Source organism: Theobroma cacao, chromosome 6 (assembly GCF_053813885.1).
Source record: "Theobroma cacao isolate CCN51 chromosome 6, ASM5381388v1, whole genome shotgun sequence".
Classification (NCBI taxonomy): domain Eukaryota; kingdom Viridiplantae; phylum Streptophyta; class Magnoliopsida; order Malvales; family Malvaceae; genus Theobroma; species Theobroma cacao.
The window spans coordinates 31,657,842-31,673,493 of NC_142644.1; the positions used below are offsets into that span (position 1 = coordinate 31,657,842).

Sequence of the window (15,652 nt, forward strand, 5' to 3'; positions counted from 1 at the left end):
AATGCTAGAATGGACTACGATCTTTAACACTTGCTTCTATATAAAAATCAGGCAAGTCATACTAATAAGTTTGATTATTTAATTAATACGACTGACAGATTTGAATAATTAAATAAGGCGATAAGATGCTGATGCAATTACTTTAACAGAAGCAGCGTTCCTCCAAGACATTCTCATCTTGAAGATCATTGTTTATTAATTAATTTGTAATTTGTAAAGCTCAACCTGCTCCTTTAGTATCCTTTGCAATCAAAATTTGAGTCATATATAGCTCCTAACATCTTCATGCAAGAAGCCTCGGCAGAGGGAAAAAAACAGTAAAGAACAGAAACGTGATGAGATCTTAATGAGACTTTCTTATCACATGATTTTCTAAGACCCACAAAAGATAAGTATGACTGTATAAGTTTTCATTGGAATTGACATAAAGGAAAGCTAGATGAAAATTTTGAGAAGGAGGGGCGAAAAAATCTCTAATCAGCTGTCCAAACATTTGGTTTTCTTTAATTCGTACCCTATCGATCATTGTTTCATTATAGACAGAAATATTATGACACCAAATGAACCTGACATAACTTTCCACGTGCTTCCATTTCCTTCAAGCTGAGCATCCTCGATTGTAACTGCCACAAGTTCATGATCATAATCATTATAATGGGTTTCAGAAAAAGAAGAAAAAAGCAACTGCAGATGATCCCAGGTGAGGCCTATATTGATCCATCACAAGATTTCAGGCTAATATGAAAACCAATAATTAGATGTGATGATGGAGGAGTAGCTAGCCATGTACACCAAAAATATAAACTTCATGCAGGAAATTTTGAGCTTCTTGAGTCGATATACATCACATACATGTGAGAAAAAACAGACAATAATGAGATGTATAATAATTGATAGCAGATCAGTATTACCCATCTGTCATGTACTACTTTGCACAGTTGCAGACGAACAACCTTCAATGCGGTTCCGACACTCGTGTGGCTAGAAATATGCAGCTTTCATTTTCATTTATAATTGTGATACTTTCTTACCAACACCGTGGACAATGTCAGCACATTGGATGAATCATTTCAAATTTACATACTTGCATAGGCAGACCACATATGGAGGGAGGGAGATGTCTAGAAGGATCCCATAGTGGCGGGCCTCAATGAGAAGCATTGCAACAACGGGAAACATGTTCCATCTGTCTGCAAGTGGAGACAAAAAAGTGAGACCAAATAATTGTCAATTATTCTTGTGTGGAACAAGTTTAGCAGTCAAACCAAAACAACATTTTTATCGCAAAAGAATGCATAATTTCTTTTAGCACCAAAATCAGTACAATTTTGCCATACCTGGCCTGGCCTTCTCCATGGGGAAGGCATGTAATGCGGGTCCAGATAGTGCAGCTTGCGGGCTCCTCAATTGTGCAGAGCCAAGACAATTACTCAGGTCAAGTTGAAAACAAAACAATAGGAGAAATCAAAAGATGAAAGTAGCACAGACGATCCTGCTTTTCAAATGTTCCTGCAGAGACAATATCCTTACAGCTGGCTGCAATAGAAGGCTTTCATGTCAAAGAGGTGCGAAAGTAGAAGCAGTGCTAAGAGTAACTGCAGAATTCACGGAGAGAGAACAACAACTGTCATCAACAAATGGGAAGAAAAAACATATATAAAGATTAAACCGAGAACTCTCAAGTTGTATAGATTTGTCAATTTCTCCTGAAACTGCCTGGGATAGAACTAGTGAAAAGATCGTATAGAACATGATAACCCAACTTTCAGCGGCTTATGACTTTGAGATGCATTGGCAGATCAGTACCCCTATCTTTAGACCTGCAACATTTCCAGCCAGATAAAATACAACTTCATTTTAAATCCAAGAATAGAGCCCTCCATAGGAAGGAAATGCCTCATCCCCTAATAAGATGCCATAGCTCAGCAAGCTTCAACTCGGCAAGTGTCTTGAGACCAACAAACTCTGTATACTGTTCATCTTAATCTTCATTTTTACACAGTGGGTATACTGTTGCCTGGGTTTTAAAATCTCAAGGATTCAAAGGAAAAACAGTGAATATTTTTCAAACATTTCTGGAAGGGATTTATTCAGATATCCTTGGGATTAAGAACCACCATTACATTCCAAGGTCACAATGGAGATAACCACAATTGTTACTAGGATACTACATCTCGCTGGCAAGCCAATCCAGATTTATACAGTATTCTAGACTGATCTTCAAGTGCTCAACAAGTGTACTGTAAAAGCACAACGCGAAACTATTGTTATGATACAATGAGCTCCAAAAGCACAACTCGAAACTTATGCATAGTCTGAAATAAAATAAATATAACTATAGAAATGTACTGTAAGCAAAAAAGAAAAGAAATGGAGATTACACAAAAAATCTTTCACTTGATATGAAAAGAGCAAAGAAGCCAAATGAGAAGGCAGCAGCAGAATAAGTTCAAAACATAACTTAATTTGCTTTATTAGTTTAAAGATGGGTGGGAGGGCTGAAGAAAACATTAATGACATCTTACATTCACGCCACCTTATGAAATTTCACATTTCCTGTGTCCCAGTCTACATGTTTTGCATTCGTTCTTTCATGAAGGAAATTACAATGAACTCGTCAACAGCTGATCAACAATATATTCTCCAGCATATAGTTCTGATTGTCACTTATTCTCAACATAGCATCTCTTCTGTTGGAATGTAGAAATTGAGTGCATGCCGACAATGACCTGATTAGCTTCGTGGTACACTTTCTTTTAATTGGTTATTACTTTCGTTGATGAAGCATCAAGCAGTTCTTTTTACTCCGAAGAGCAGCTTTAACCACTCCATAATTAACTAGCTGGGGAAAGTGTAAAATCCATGGGAGCTCCATCACTCTCTGGCATATCTCTAACCTCATTGAGGAGTCTTGTGAGTTCCTTTGTCAGCTCCCTACGCATATAATCAGAGCGCTCTTTTGTAATTGATGATTCTGTAAATAGAGTTTCGGTTAAGGACTGGAATTCTTGAAACCATTCATCATCATTATCATGAACAGAATGATCATCATAAAACATCAGAGAGCTTTCTCTTCGCCATCTACTAAGAAAATATTTATCAGGAAGTTGAAAGTAGTTCTTATCTATAAATACGCGAAGAGCATGTCGGCATAATATTCCTGAAGACTCAAACTCCTTACAGGAACAGTGAATCTGTTCATCTTCTGGAATCCATATAACAAGACTTTCCCCATCAATCTTCCTGAAATGACGTACAAGATATGATCCATTAGCCATTTCAGATGCAGCATACTGCATGCTCGCTATTAATTCATGTTGTAGAGCATTGAAGGCAAAGGGTGTTAGAATTTGACGTGAATGCTGTTCAATAGGCAAGCATGTTTTCAAATGCATATGCTGCATTTCTTGATGTGGCTGGTTTTGTATATTGGCTGCAACACCAACCTGAAAAATTGAAACCAACTAAATAACAATTAACATATGACAAAACTCAGTTGAAGGATTACAAGAGAACACTCCTAATTAATATACCTGCTCAAAAAATCTACGTAAACTCGTTTGAGCACTGAAAATTCCTTTCAAGAATGCATCTACAGACTTTGAGTAGGTTGTTGTCACCATTCGAGCAAGAAAATAACCTCTCACATATGATTGTGCCCAAGAAGTACGAAGAGAGTAGAGTAAAGTAATGTGTTTATCTGAGCCAAGTCCAAATATGGAAACCATTTGATTCCATCGTAGTTCAAAATCCTCTGTACTCTCCAGACGATATAACGCATCAAATTCTGATTTAAATTCTGCATACTGAGATCCGAGTTGAAGAGGGAACCAGCTAGATACCTTGGGCAGTATGTTCCATATAGACATAACATGTTTAGTGCTTGGCAATTCACTTCTTATAGCATCTCTAAGCCCTGGATCAAGATCGGTTGAAATTGTCTGTGGACATCTCCCTTTCATGAAGCTGATAAATGTCTGCACCAAAAGGGAAAAGGGAAAATTGTAAAGAAGACGATAAATGAAAACCTATTTAATACACAGAGAACTATAGAAGTAAACCTGTAAAGCCCATGCAAAGGAGCGCATTGTTTCATCCTGCAATAGAACGCAACCAAAGAAAATTGGTCGGCCATTGTTGTCAATTCCAATCCATGCCCCGAAAAGCATATCATATGTGATTGATCTATAAGTGGTGTCAAAATAAACAACATCACCATACATGGTATATGAATTAACAGAGTCACCATACGACCAAGCAATGTTCTCAACCTTATCGTTCTCATCTACAGTATAATCATAAACAAAGTCTTGATCTGCCTCTTTTGTTGCCTTACATGCCTCAAGAAGTTCCATCGTATCATTTTCTCTTTTCTCGTTGAGCAAAGCATCATTTTCTTGAACCACTTTCTTCCGGTTTTGAACAAAATTCCTAACATCTCTCTCCAAAAAAGGCAATTGTCCACCTTGAATGCCCTTTTCCAACTCCAAAACCTTCACTATACGATGTATAGGAAACCCAGCTTTTGAAAGTAGCAAAATTCTCTCTTGATCTGCCTCATGAATCTTCCTATATGCAGGCAAGAGGCGCACCTGGTCATCTTCTAAAAGTTCATGATTATGAACATTGCTAAATTGTACAACAAACCATTGTGAAACCCCATCTATTACCTCCTTGGACAAATACATCTTTGCATCACATCCACACCGGACAGATTTCCTATCTCTATGGTGTTCCCCAGTAGGCTTTTTCCTCAGAGGTGCAAAACCAGAACGATAGCAAACAAAATCACGCTTATAAATACCCAATTGGGGGCTCAATCTGGACCTCTCTTTTCTAATTGAAAACCCATTTTTCCTAGCAAAATTCCCATAATACTCAAAGGCATCCTCATCGCTCTTAAACACCATCCCAACATAAGGAGCAACCATGGCTTCAGACTGAACCGACTCATTTTTTACCAGCTGGGATGATATGGATGTTTCTTCAGCATCCCCTTCATAAGTTACATAACATTTCCAGTCCCCACACGGGCATTGCTGCCTCCGTATCCATATGTTCTTTGATGGTACGGAAGTCATTATTTACAGCAAATTTGAAACATAAGCAAGTAAAACGAATGCCACTGCAATCCTAGACTCACCCAAAAGCTAACAGCATAAAACCTTCAAGAGACAATGAGTTAAACAATAATTAAAACAGCTCATTCCAGATAAGAATACACATACAACTAATTCTAAAGCAATCCACTTAAGCTAAGATGCAAATCTCATCAAATGGAAAAAAAAAAGTCACGAATTTGCTGTTTTAAGTCACAGTGAAAGTGAGAAAAAGAAAAGGAAAAAGAAAAAGAAGGGAAACTACAAATATCAAAATGTTAACAGAACTGTAGTTGAACAAATAGAAAAACTTACATAACAAAGTGGTTAAGCAGTGAAGATCAACGTACCACTGAAACTAAAGGAAATTGCTTTAACCCTTTTTCTTTTTCTTCTTCCTCTCCTTGTTCTTCTTCTTCTCCTCCTTCCTCTTCCTCTTCCCCTTCCCCAGCTCGTCCACTCCTTTTTCCATTTCCCTCGTATTATGAAAGATAACCTGAGAATCCACCGTCGGGCCTCTATGGACATGTTGTTGGGCCTAATGGACATAGTTGTTAGCCCAAAAGGTTAGGCCGTGTGATCAATGCAATTCAAAATGCCAGAAAAATGGCTTCAGGCCCACAATCAACCCCCTTTTAATATAGTTTCATTGTGAATGACGATTTCCAAGATTTTTCTGGGAAAACTCTGACTTATTCCAAGTCTATGGTATTGTGCATTCAATCCAATAGTCTAAAGAAACTAATCAATCCCTTTGCACCATCTTCCTGTTTTTTCTCCTATTCTAAACGCTACTGCTCCTATCTTTCAGGATCTTCCATAATTTTTTTTTTTTGCATGTTGATTGTTGTCACATCACCTTTTCCTTTTACAATCAAATTGTAGAAGGTAGCTTTCTTAAGTACGATAAACTTCTTCATTTTCCAATGTCTTTTTTGGTTTTATGTTCATTGGCATGGTTAAGTTCTGTTGATCTTCCTTGCATGGCACCATTTTACTGAATGAAGATACAAGCAGGGATTCAACTTTTTATTTCTTTGCTGTTTTCACTAGAATTCTTGGTTAAATCCTTCAACCTGTTTAATGTATCAGAACCTAAGATTTCTGGTCAAATTGTTAATTCAGAGCTTCCCATGTTACTGCAAATTAACTCTTCAAAATTTGCATTGTGCAAGGACATAGGGAGATATATGCAACTTTGCTGAAGATTCTGATGGCTCGTGAAGATGCTAGCCAGCCTTTGCTTTCGGCTATGACTGATTCTTCACTAAATGAGACAAAGGCCATCCAGAGAAGAAAGCCTCAGCGGCGCTCAATGGCTCCTTCAGAGAAAGGCTCTCAAGAGCAACAGAGGATCCCATCTGCTATAAATCCTGAGTCAGCACTTGTAGCACAAGAGGTTAGGTTCAAGTATGTGCTACTATGGTTGGCTTCCTATCTAGGCATAGGCACCCTTTGGTTCTCCCTCATCAGGAATCAGATTGATGGTAAGAAGACGAATGGGGTTCTCGATGCAATTTACTTCTGTGTTGTGACAATGACCACTGTTGGATATGGGGACCTTGTACCCCATAGCACATTGGCAAAGATACTTGCCTGCATTTACGTCTTCACTGGCATGGCTCTTGTTGGGCTAATTATAAGTAAGGCGGCAGATTACATAGTGGAAAAGCAGGAAATTCTCTTGGTTAGAGCCATGCATATGAATGAAAAGTTTAATGCAGCTGAGATTCTTATGGAGGTTGAAACCGACAAAGTGAAATATAAATTTCTCGTGACTTCACAGCTACTTTTGGTTCTTATAGTTGTGGGAATCAGCTTCTTATCGCTGGTTGAAAAAATGGAATTCATTGATGCCATTTATTGTGTTTGTTCCACTATCACCACTCTTGGCTATGGGGATGAGAGCTTCTCAACAGGAGTGGGACGCATATTTGCTATTTTCTGGATACTCAGCAGTACGGTTTGCTTAGCTCAGTTCTTTCTCTATCTAGCAGAGCTGTACACTGAGAGAAGGCAAAAAGCACTGGTTAAATGGGTTCTTACGAGAAAACTAACATCATCAGACCTTGAGGCAGCAGATCTGGATCATGATGGGGTGGTCAGGTAAGGTTGGCTTGCGACACAAATATGGATTTTTGTTTGCCTTAAAAACATTCTGTACTGACTGAAGTTAGCTAGGCACAATTTTCGTATAATGCTTATGTCTTGTCAATTCCCTCTATCACAGTACAGCAGAGTTCATCTTATATAAGCTGAAGGAAATGGGAAAAATCTGCCAGGAAGACGTTTTGCCATTAATGGAGAGGTTCAAAACTCTCGATGTTGATCACACAGGAACTTTGACTGCATCCGATCTGATTTGACCCTAATCATCTAGAGCTGATGACTCAACCCTTGCGTAATTTGCTAGTGCATCAACATTTGAGATTTTTCCAACAATTCCACGGCTTAGAGAGAGGGAATATTCTTTAACGTGAAACCGTTGTTTCAATCTGCATCTCACTTTTGCAGCTGCATATTAAGGAGCAACATATGCATAGTTTACAAATATAATTTATCAAGCAACTCCATCCTAAATGGAGAATTTATAATGGCACCAGATATACATACAGGTTCTCCTGTTCAAGCTTTTCAGCAATGGAAACAGCTTTGCGTTTTGGCCATCCCTTACGCTGACATCCTTCTGCCTGCTGAATTACACGTGCAAGGGACACATTACTTCTAACAATTCTCTGACTCTCACTTACTTCCCCAAGTTTCCTTCCTCCTGAGTTAGATGCCAATGTCGATTTCCTATAAGCTGCAGCATCTGCCACCCTTGAACCTCTTCTACTAGATTCTAAGTAGTCAGCATGTTCATTATCATTGGCTTCTCTTGGAGAAGCTGGTAGTTCAAAAAAATTTCACTCCTTCCTGCTTCAAGAAAATAACACTCAATGAAAAGCAGATACCTACAATTACGAAGCATAGAGAAAGCATTATTACTGTAACCATCATGTGAAGTAAGATTATCATACCAATTCTAAGTCTGGCTGCTAGGCGACACCAATAACAAGAAATCTTCGTAAATAGAGGGTTAAAAAGGGTTTTACTTTGAGTCTAAATAATATAGAACGCTTGGATGGTGGATCATGAAGCTACCATCTAGATGAGAGTCAGAGCATTGTTAGAAGATGCTAAAATTTCCCGTAAATAGTAACTTAAGTAAGCAGTTGGAAACGATTTTCATCTAAAGTATGGTACAGCTGTATGATCAAGGCATGCAAAAATGAGCATAATGCACACAAGGTTGCACCTGCACCAAAACTGACAGAGAGCAGCTTTCCTTCTTGGTATAAAAACTCTTTTAGACTACTAAGTTGAATCTTCTCAAGCACCTGCTACCAAATTTCTTCGATTCCCTAACCGTTTTTGACTAAATTCTGCCTTCCAGTTACCCTGATCAAATCAGCAGAGACTGTAGATGTTTGTTGAGGAGTTATCCCACCCAAAACATGTCTCTTCCTATCTAAATTTATATCTTTGATGATAGCAGTTTCAAAATCCCCTGACTTTCCAGCATGCAGATTTTCCAACCAAGCATTTGTTGACAAGCCTCTAGTGTTTTTACTCAACTCAACAAGCTCACCACCTTTCCCGGCTACATCTCTTCCCCCACATCACTTAGAGGCAAGGGGCTATGATGAGAACTCATATCAGCAGAAGAAACAGGCAATGTATACTGCTGATCAGGAGCAAAGCAGCAGTTAACCATTGTGATTTGTCATTTGACATCCTCAGTTGTTTTTCAGCCTCAGATAACGTTTTCAAAGCTTGGCGTATTTCTCCATATCTTCTTTGGACACTGGATTGCATAAATCTGTTGTATCAGTTGCAGAAGAAAAATAAATATTTAAACACAAAGAAACAATGAGTATTTCTCTATTTATTTATTTGCTTGTAATCTGTTTGGAAAGATAATGAAGTGCCTGCACATGCTGTAAGTGTGTTACGGTAAATTTTAGATGATTAGCTATGTATGCATGAAGGTTGTTGTAATGAGCATCTATGAACACGATAGCTGTAGCCTTTCAAAAAATAAAAACATGATAGCTGTACACGGTTTGATCCACTGCATATGCATACAAATCCAAATTCTAACCATATGCAACTTTTGGCTTGGATTGACGACAATGCTCCCCTTGCAACAACTTACTATCACCGCAGCAGCAACAACAACAAAATGTTAACTATTGACTGTTTAAAGTTTGATGGGATGTAGGGACTGTAATATTTACAATCCCATTCAAATGTGAAGTCCATAGGCAACTTGATTTGTTTCCTCAAAATTAATTGAAAATTAAGGGAAACATATGTACTATTTCAATTGAAGCCGAGTTTTTTTAAACAAAAATTTGGACTTACTAGTAGCTCTGAAAATGAGCTTTTTTTTTTTTTTTTTTTCATTTTTTAGGCTCAAATTAGCCATGTTTCAGGGGTAAAGTCCACTTCTTCTTGATATGTATAGGCCTTAACTTAGCCGAACTCAATATGCTTTTATGGCTTTTAAGCAAGAGAAATATAATTTTTGAAAAAGCGATATCAATATTTGAATGTTAAAATCACAAGTTTAATATGAAAAAAATAGCACAAATCTAATGGATATATATATATATATATATGTTTATTTATGGCTTTTAAATAAGAAAAATGTAACTTTTGAAAAAACGATATCAACATTTTCCAAGAAGAGAAGAAGCCGAAGGAAAGCTGAAGAAATCTTCCATCTCACCCAACTTTTCCATGGAACCCATTGCTGAAGGGTTTGAATTACTTGAATTGAGTTTATTCCCTCTCAATGGAACCCATTGCTCAAATTACTTGAATTGAGTGATATGTTAAATTGATAAAAGTCAGTTACTTAAAGAATTTATACCGTTTTAACTGGTATTATTGTAAAACATTATATACTATTTCAGATAATAACAGTTAGCTTAATAATGGCATTACATTATGGTTGCACCATTTAACTTGATTTTTGAAATTGAAAATTAAGAGAAACAAGAAATTGGACTGGACCCATTATAACACGGAAAAACGAGCTTTCTTGTCCATTTTTTGGACCCAAATTAGCCATGTTTCAAGGGTAAAGCCCACTTTTTCTTGGAATGGGTAGGGTTTAGCTTAACCGAACTCAACTATTTCAATGCTTTTGTGGCTTACGTAAGAGAAACCATAATGTAACCTTTGTTTGGATGTCAAAATTACAAGTTCAAACTTGAAACTTGTGCAAAAAATGACAGACAAATTTAATGGATACCTATCTTAATTATCAATTACAATAACACTTTTTTCAAAAGTTCTAATTCAGTGTTACTCGTTGCTCAAAAGCTCTGATCCACCCAATCAACTATGGAGGCTTAAGGCATAAGCTTTGAGCCCCTTCCTCCTTTATAATTATATAAACCTATCTATACAAGTTGTCTACTATCTTATTAACATGCAATAAAATCTGTTTGATAGGGAGACATTAAACTGGCAACTCTTACATCACATAGCTAGAATTACATACAATTTTTAAAGATGTTTGAGTTGCTTTCGTATTTTGAAGAGGCAAAGTAAGAAGATTACATCACAGATAAGGCAATATAATTCTAATATAATCTGTTTTTATTTTTATATGATTTATTATTAATTATAAATTTTATATTATATAAAAATACTTTTTATATTTTTTATAAATAAAAAAATAAAATTAACTTTTTTCTATTTTGAACAAAAGAATTTGTGGTTAATAAAAAATTATTTATTAAATACCTTTTATAGTTATTTTAATCAAAATTAGAACTTGTAAAAGTAAATTTACCAAATAGATTTAACTTAATTTTAAAAATTATTGTTTTTTATAAGAACTTTATAATAATTTTTAGACTTAAAAAAAATTAAGTCAAACAGACACTAAATATTGATTAAATACTATTTCACCTGTACAAGACAATAACAATCAGGTTAATAATGGCATTGCCATATATAATAAATATTATGATTATGGCTCCACCATTAACTTGATTTTTGCAATTGAAAATTCAGAGAAGCATATTCTATTTGAATTGTAGCAAAATTTGCTTAAACGAAAAATCGTTGACGGAGAGGGAACTTTCTTTTTTATTTTGTAGACCCAAATTGACCATGTTTCAGGGTAAAGCCCACTTCTTATTGGGATGCGTAGGCTTTAGCTTTAGCTTTAGCTTTAGCTGAACTCAACCTTTGCTTTTTTATTGTTTTTAATGCTTTTTGAGTAAGAGAAATCATCTGTTTGCTTTTTTGGATATTAAAATCACAAGTTTCAACTCGAGACTTGCATAAAATTGACAGACAAATTTAAGATAATTATTTTCTATTCAAAAATCTGATCCACCCCACCGGGTTTCCCAATGGCTATAGAGGGTTAAGCATAAGGTTTGAAACCCTTCCCCTTGGTTTTTGGCTATAGAGGGTTAAGCATAACCGTGTCTATTGCCCTTTGAGGGGGAGAATCAACATGCAAGAAATATGTTTGATAGGCATGAATGTGATCCTTAAAGCTAAACCATGTAAAAAATATCTTGTAAAAACAATTTGCTCACTTCAAGTTACAGGGCAAGGACAAATGAGAGACATAAAACATCATGCAGCTGGAATTGCATTTGCGGGCCGCTGGTCGGATCACAAGTTGCTTAGTTGATTAGAGAAAAAAAAAAAAAAAAAAAAAAGGATGGATTTGTACATGTTAGTGCATGGGCTCTTGGCACAACACAGGTTACCCCAACCTTACAGGGATCTATGATCCGATTGAACTCCTAAATTAAACATTTTCATGGACCAACAAATGAATTGAAGAATCAATCCATCACCTATTTCAGGCCTTTTTTTTTTATTCATTTTTTTTGGTTGAATTGCAAATTTAGAGGTCAGCGGAACAAAGAACATACATACAGAGCAGCCAACTGCATCTATTTATTATTATTCCGAAACATACAATTTTCAACTTCTTATTTTGGAAAGACAAAGTAAAAAGATTAGTGTTTAAACAAGTGCTATCTCATTAATACACAGGAGGAGCAGGTCCGACCCTATGTATGATCACTCAAATTTCTGAGCCTCCTCTGCGTGTTCTGGCCGGGCTGCAACGTAGTCCATGAGTCCTTGACCCGCCTTTTCACCATGAACTTCAGTTGCCAACTGCGAACCACCACCGAAAGCGATTATTGCCACCAAGAAGACAGTTGTAGAAGCAAAAAGAGGCCAAAAGTAGGTGAGAATCGTGAGCAGACGAGGGGCTACATATAACAGAAAGGCGATGATGAATGAGGCAAGGATTGCTATGGTGAAATGATATCTGTATTGGACCAGCTTTTGTTGGATATCCATTGCCTTCTTGGCTAAACAATTATTAATATCAAGGAAGGAAGGAGAATAGTATCGGCCCAACGAGTAACAATTTTGGTTCTCTCCCTCCCCTGGGAAATGCTGGTTTTCGGAGTTCAGAGTTGTTTTTAAACTTTGCTTTGTCCTTCTGTCTTGTTTTTCTTGCAAAGATTCTTCGTGTTTCCTAAATAATCCAACTCTGATTTTGGCTCTTCTTATCTAATTACTTGTATACCCTCTTCACCCTGTTCCTCCCATCGGCAAAGGTTTAAAACTTTAAACCCGAAAAACAGTTGAGGCTTAACTGTCACAACTGCCAAATCCCATCCATAAGAAGCAGTTAGCTAAAGTGCTAAACACTTGAAACCATCATCTTGGAATTCATTCAGAACATCTTTCTTCTGTCCCCCTTTTTTTTTCATTTTTTGTTTCCCCCAAAAGAGGGACAAAAGTTGCGAGCAAAACATGGATCAAACAAAGTAGAAAACCCGAAAGGTGGCTAGGGAAATCGGGCAAAGTGAGGGAGGAAGGGCAGGTTAGTCATTGCCGTGTTTGGTATAGATGCTTTGTCCACTTCTTGGATTGGTCGGTTGCTTTGTCTCTCAATCGAGTGGCTGCTGCTTTATGATGGAAACTAAGCCAAGGTTAGTACTTAGGAAAGGAAAGGCATATCTTTCTTTTCTTATTTTTCTAATATGCGGTGATGGGTTTGGCAGAAAATATTAGCTAATCAAAGAAGGAAAAATGAGTCATCCCATTCCCACCTGGCCTGGTTTATTCTTTTTCTAGGATGTTCACTAATGAAAAAGTATAACTTTGTAGGAGGACAATTGCTCTTCCACTAACTATTCTAGCCATTTATGAGGTTCACTTGCCTAACCGATATGAATCAAATTATTCCTCTTTTCTTATTCATTCTTAGTTCACCTTTTGTAAACAAAGAGTAAGATAGTCCTCATAACTGTTGAAGCTAATCTTCAGTGACCCTCTTTGTCAAATCCCGAGAAAACTAGATCTTCTCACCAAAACAAAAGAAGATAAAAGAGAAATGGATCCAAAAGAGTTACAGCAGGTATCAGCTAAGGCTTAAGCCTTCTGAATTCTGATAGGCCCTGGAACCAAAGTACGGACATCGGGCCTCACAGTGCTTGACCGGCCTGCAAACCAACGGCAGAATGGGCCACACAACCTCAAAGGTGGAGGCCCAGAACAGATCATGTCGAAAGTAAAATGGGCTTCCTTTTTGAAGGCAAAGGACCCATACCCTTTAAGACCTGACCTGACAGAAAGGCAACGAGAGGGATGCTCTGTCTAAACCCAAACTGATCTCGTACTTTGAGTTTGATCTGTTAGCCCACTTAACAGATAGCCTTGACAGCATTTTCTTCTCATTAAAAGATCTCAGGATGTAAATCCTTAACAAGAATTTGCTGTCTGGGTTCAAGGCAACCTAACAGATCAAACAGCACTCAAAAGATTCACCCTTTTGTTTATTGATCAGTTATCATTCATGTCAACGGCTCCATTAAGTTCACATAAGCTGGGACCCGTAACTACAAAAATGCAAGACTGCTTAACTACGAAAGCAATCATACAATAATTTACCTACTCAAACCTATCAGAAACAGAAGAGAAAAAAGAAAAAGAGACACCCCTGAAAAGCTTAGCTTGATCGCAATTCATATCACTTTCAAAGCAAGATTAGTGGACAATTCAATTAAGCTATGATTAACATCAAAACCCCCATTATCTTAATCAAAACCCCATTTGACTGTTTTGGTTCTATTCAAGTTTGGTTATGGTTTTTTCTCTACTTTAAAGGGTTTTCGGGTGTAGGTGGGGGCGGTCGAGTCTTCCCTTTGTCGCCTATCTAATCACCACGTAATATCTTAACAATTGCCAAATGGCTTATTGTGTGTAAAGCCTAAAAACAGCTGGAGCTCCTTGTATTTTTTCTCCCTTTACATATCCAATCATCATTCATACTTTTAAGCAAAGATGAGATGGAGACTGAGGGGTATATTTTCTCATACATACGAATGTGTTTGTTCTTTCAAGCCACTTTTATCACTTTCAGCTCGGAGTCACCAATACCTCATTAACTTAATTTGTTTCAATTCAAACTGAGGTTTGAGTGCCTTCCACTAAGTACGAACAAAACAAGGCCTTGGTTTGTGCAATATTTATCGCTTAAGTAATCGAATTACTCCAAAGGAGGAGCTTTCCATTAACGTAGACAGGATCATGACAAGAGCAAAATTCTCAAGGATTCTGTTCTGATCCTTCCACTGAGACTCAATCCCTTGTTTGCTCCAACAGAAATGGACAAAAGGGAAAAATAGCAAAGAAAAACTTTCTCCTTGTATCTTTTTGGAATTGGGAACTATTGAAACAAATAAAAATATTGCAGGGGCATTCATAGTTTCCCCACTTTAATTGTAATTCTTTCTTTTTCTTCTAGAAAGCGATGCTTTTCCATCCCCTCTTATTTAGTGACAGACATAACGTAAATGAGAAACAGTTGTTTTGGACAATTAATAGCAAAAATTACAATCAAAAACTGAAATATGTACTTCTACTTGTATACATGTGGTTAACATGCAGAACCATGCATGCTTACTCATATGTTAACATGTGGTATGGCATATCCCATTTGAGAAATGAGAATTCCTCCTTAGGAAGGGATTCAAAAGGAAAGGTAGATTATCAATGGTGGGAAAATGATGAAAAGAAAGGGTACCTTTCTGTTCTCACTCCTGTTGTTTTCTTTTTTTTTTTTTTGCTTAATTTTCCTCTTTGGGTACCCTAAGATTTATTTATTGTATGCAAATCGAAAGGCATCTATACGAAAAGAATGACAAGCAAGCATTGCAATTTATAAAAATGAATAGAATAATCTTGTCCCTCTATTATTAGGCCAGTTTTTGAGATTTATCTGTCATACACTAAGATTGCAGCAAATGGCACCAGCTAACACAGTTTCGGTACACTTCCTGTCTCCATCTCTAACCTTGGGGATACGCCAAATGTATTTGTACATAGATTAGGTGTTTTAAGGTTTTATTCTTCTTTTTCCTTTTTTTTTTTTTTTTGGTGATAGGGGATGGAATGAATATAGAGATTAGGTTAGGTGGTAATTAATGATATAGTTCATAAGAATATTG

General features: G+C 36.9%; 3 protein-coding genes across 4 annotated transcripts; 1 reads left to right on the plus strand and 2 right to left on the minus strand.

Moving 5' to 3' along the window:
- Positions 1–2,444: 2,444 nt before the first annotated feature.
- On the minus strand, positions 2,445–5,584 carry LOC18597320 (putative protein FAR1-RELATED SEQUENCE 10). Of its 2 annotated transcripts, XM_018123861.2 has the most exons (5): positions 5,415–5,584; positions 4,062–5,165; positions 3,534–3,977; positions 3,356–3,446; positions 2,993–3,243 (listed from the first exon to the last, which is right to left on the minus strand). In XM_018123861.2, exons 2-5 carry the CDS (start codon positions 5,079–5,081, stop codon positions 3,125–3,127), a joined length of 1,674 nt encoding a protein of 557 aa, XP_017979350.2. In that variant the 5' UTR covers positions 5,082–5,165; positions 5,415–5,584; the 3' UTR covers positions 2,993–3,124. The 2 variants fall into 2 exon arrangements, with proteins under 2 accessions (XP_007026336.3, XP_017979350.2); XM_007026274.3 differs by having other exon boundaries at positions 2,445–3,446.
- A 728-nt stretch (positions 5,585–6,312) lies between these two features.
- LOC18597321 (two-pore potassium channel 1-like) lies at positions 6,313–7,465 on the plus strand. The gene is made up of 2 exons (XM_018122883.2): positions 6,313–7,205; positions 7,330–7,465. Exons 1-2 carry the CDS (start codon positions 6,313–6,315, stop codon positions 7,463–7,465), a joined length of 1,029 nt encoding a protein of 342 aa, XP_017978372.2.
- A 4,584-nt stretch (positions 7,466–12,049) lies between these two features.
- On the minus strand, positions 12,050–12,943 carry LOC148762306 (uncharacterized). The gene has a single exon (XM_088807123.1). It carries the CDS (start codon positions 12,489–12,491, stop codon positions 12,204–12,206), a length of 288 nt encoding a protein of 95 aa, XP_088663249.1. The 5' UTR covers positions 12,492–12,943; the 3' UTR covers positions 12,050–12,203.
- Positions 12,944–15,652: the final 2,709 nt, after the last annotated feature.

Excerpts from the sequence above, each read along its gene's own strand:
- LOC18597320 (XM_007026274.3), bottom strand. The coding sequence starts at position 5,081 with ATGACTTCCGTACCATCAAAGAACATATGGATACGGAGGCAGCAATGC. Across the intron at positions 3,978-4,061 it reads CCTTTGCATGGGCTTTACAG|ACATTTATCAGCTTCATGAA; the intron begins GTTTACTTCTAT and ends CTTTTGGTGCAG. Across the intron at positions 3,447-3,533 it reads TACGTAGATTTTTTGAGCAG|GTTGGTGTTGCAGCCAATAT; the intron begins GTATATTAATTA and ends TCAATTTTTCAG.
- LOC18597321 (XM_018122883.2), top strand. The coding sequence starts at position 6,313 with ATGGCTCGTGAAGATGCTAGCCAGCCTTTGCTTTCGGCTATGACTGAT. Across the intron at positions 7,206-7,329 it reads GATCATGATGGGGTGGTCAG|TACAGCAGAGTTCATCTTAT; the intron begins GTAAGGTTGGCT and ends CCTCTATCACAG.
- LOC148762306 (XM_088807123.1), bottom strand. The coding sequence starts at position 12,491 with ATGGATATCCAACAAAAGCTGGTCCAATACAGATATCATTTCACCATA.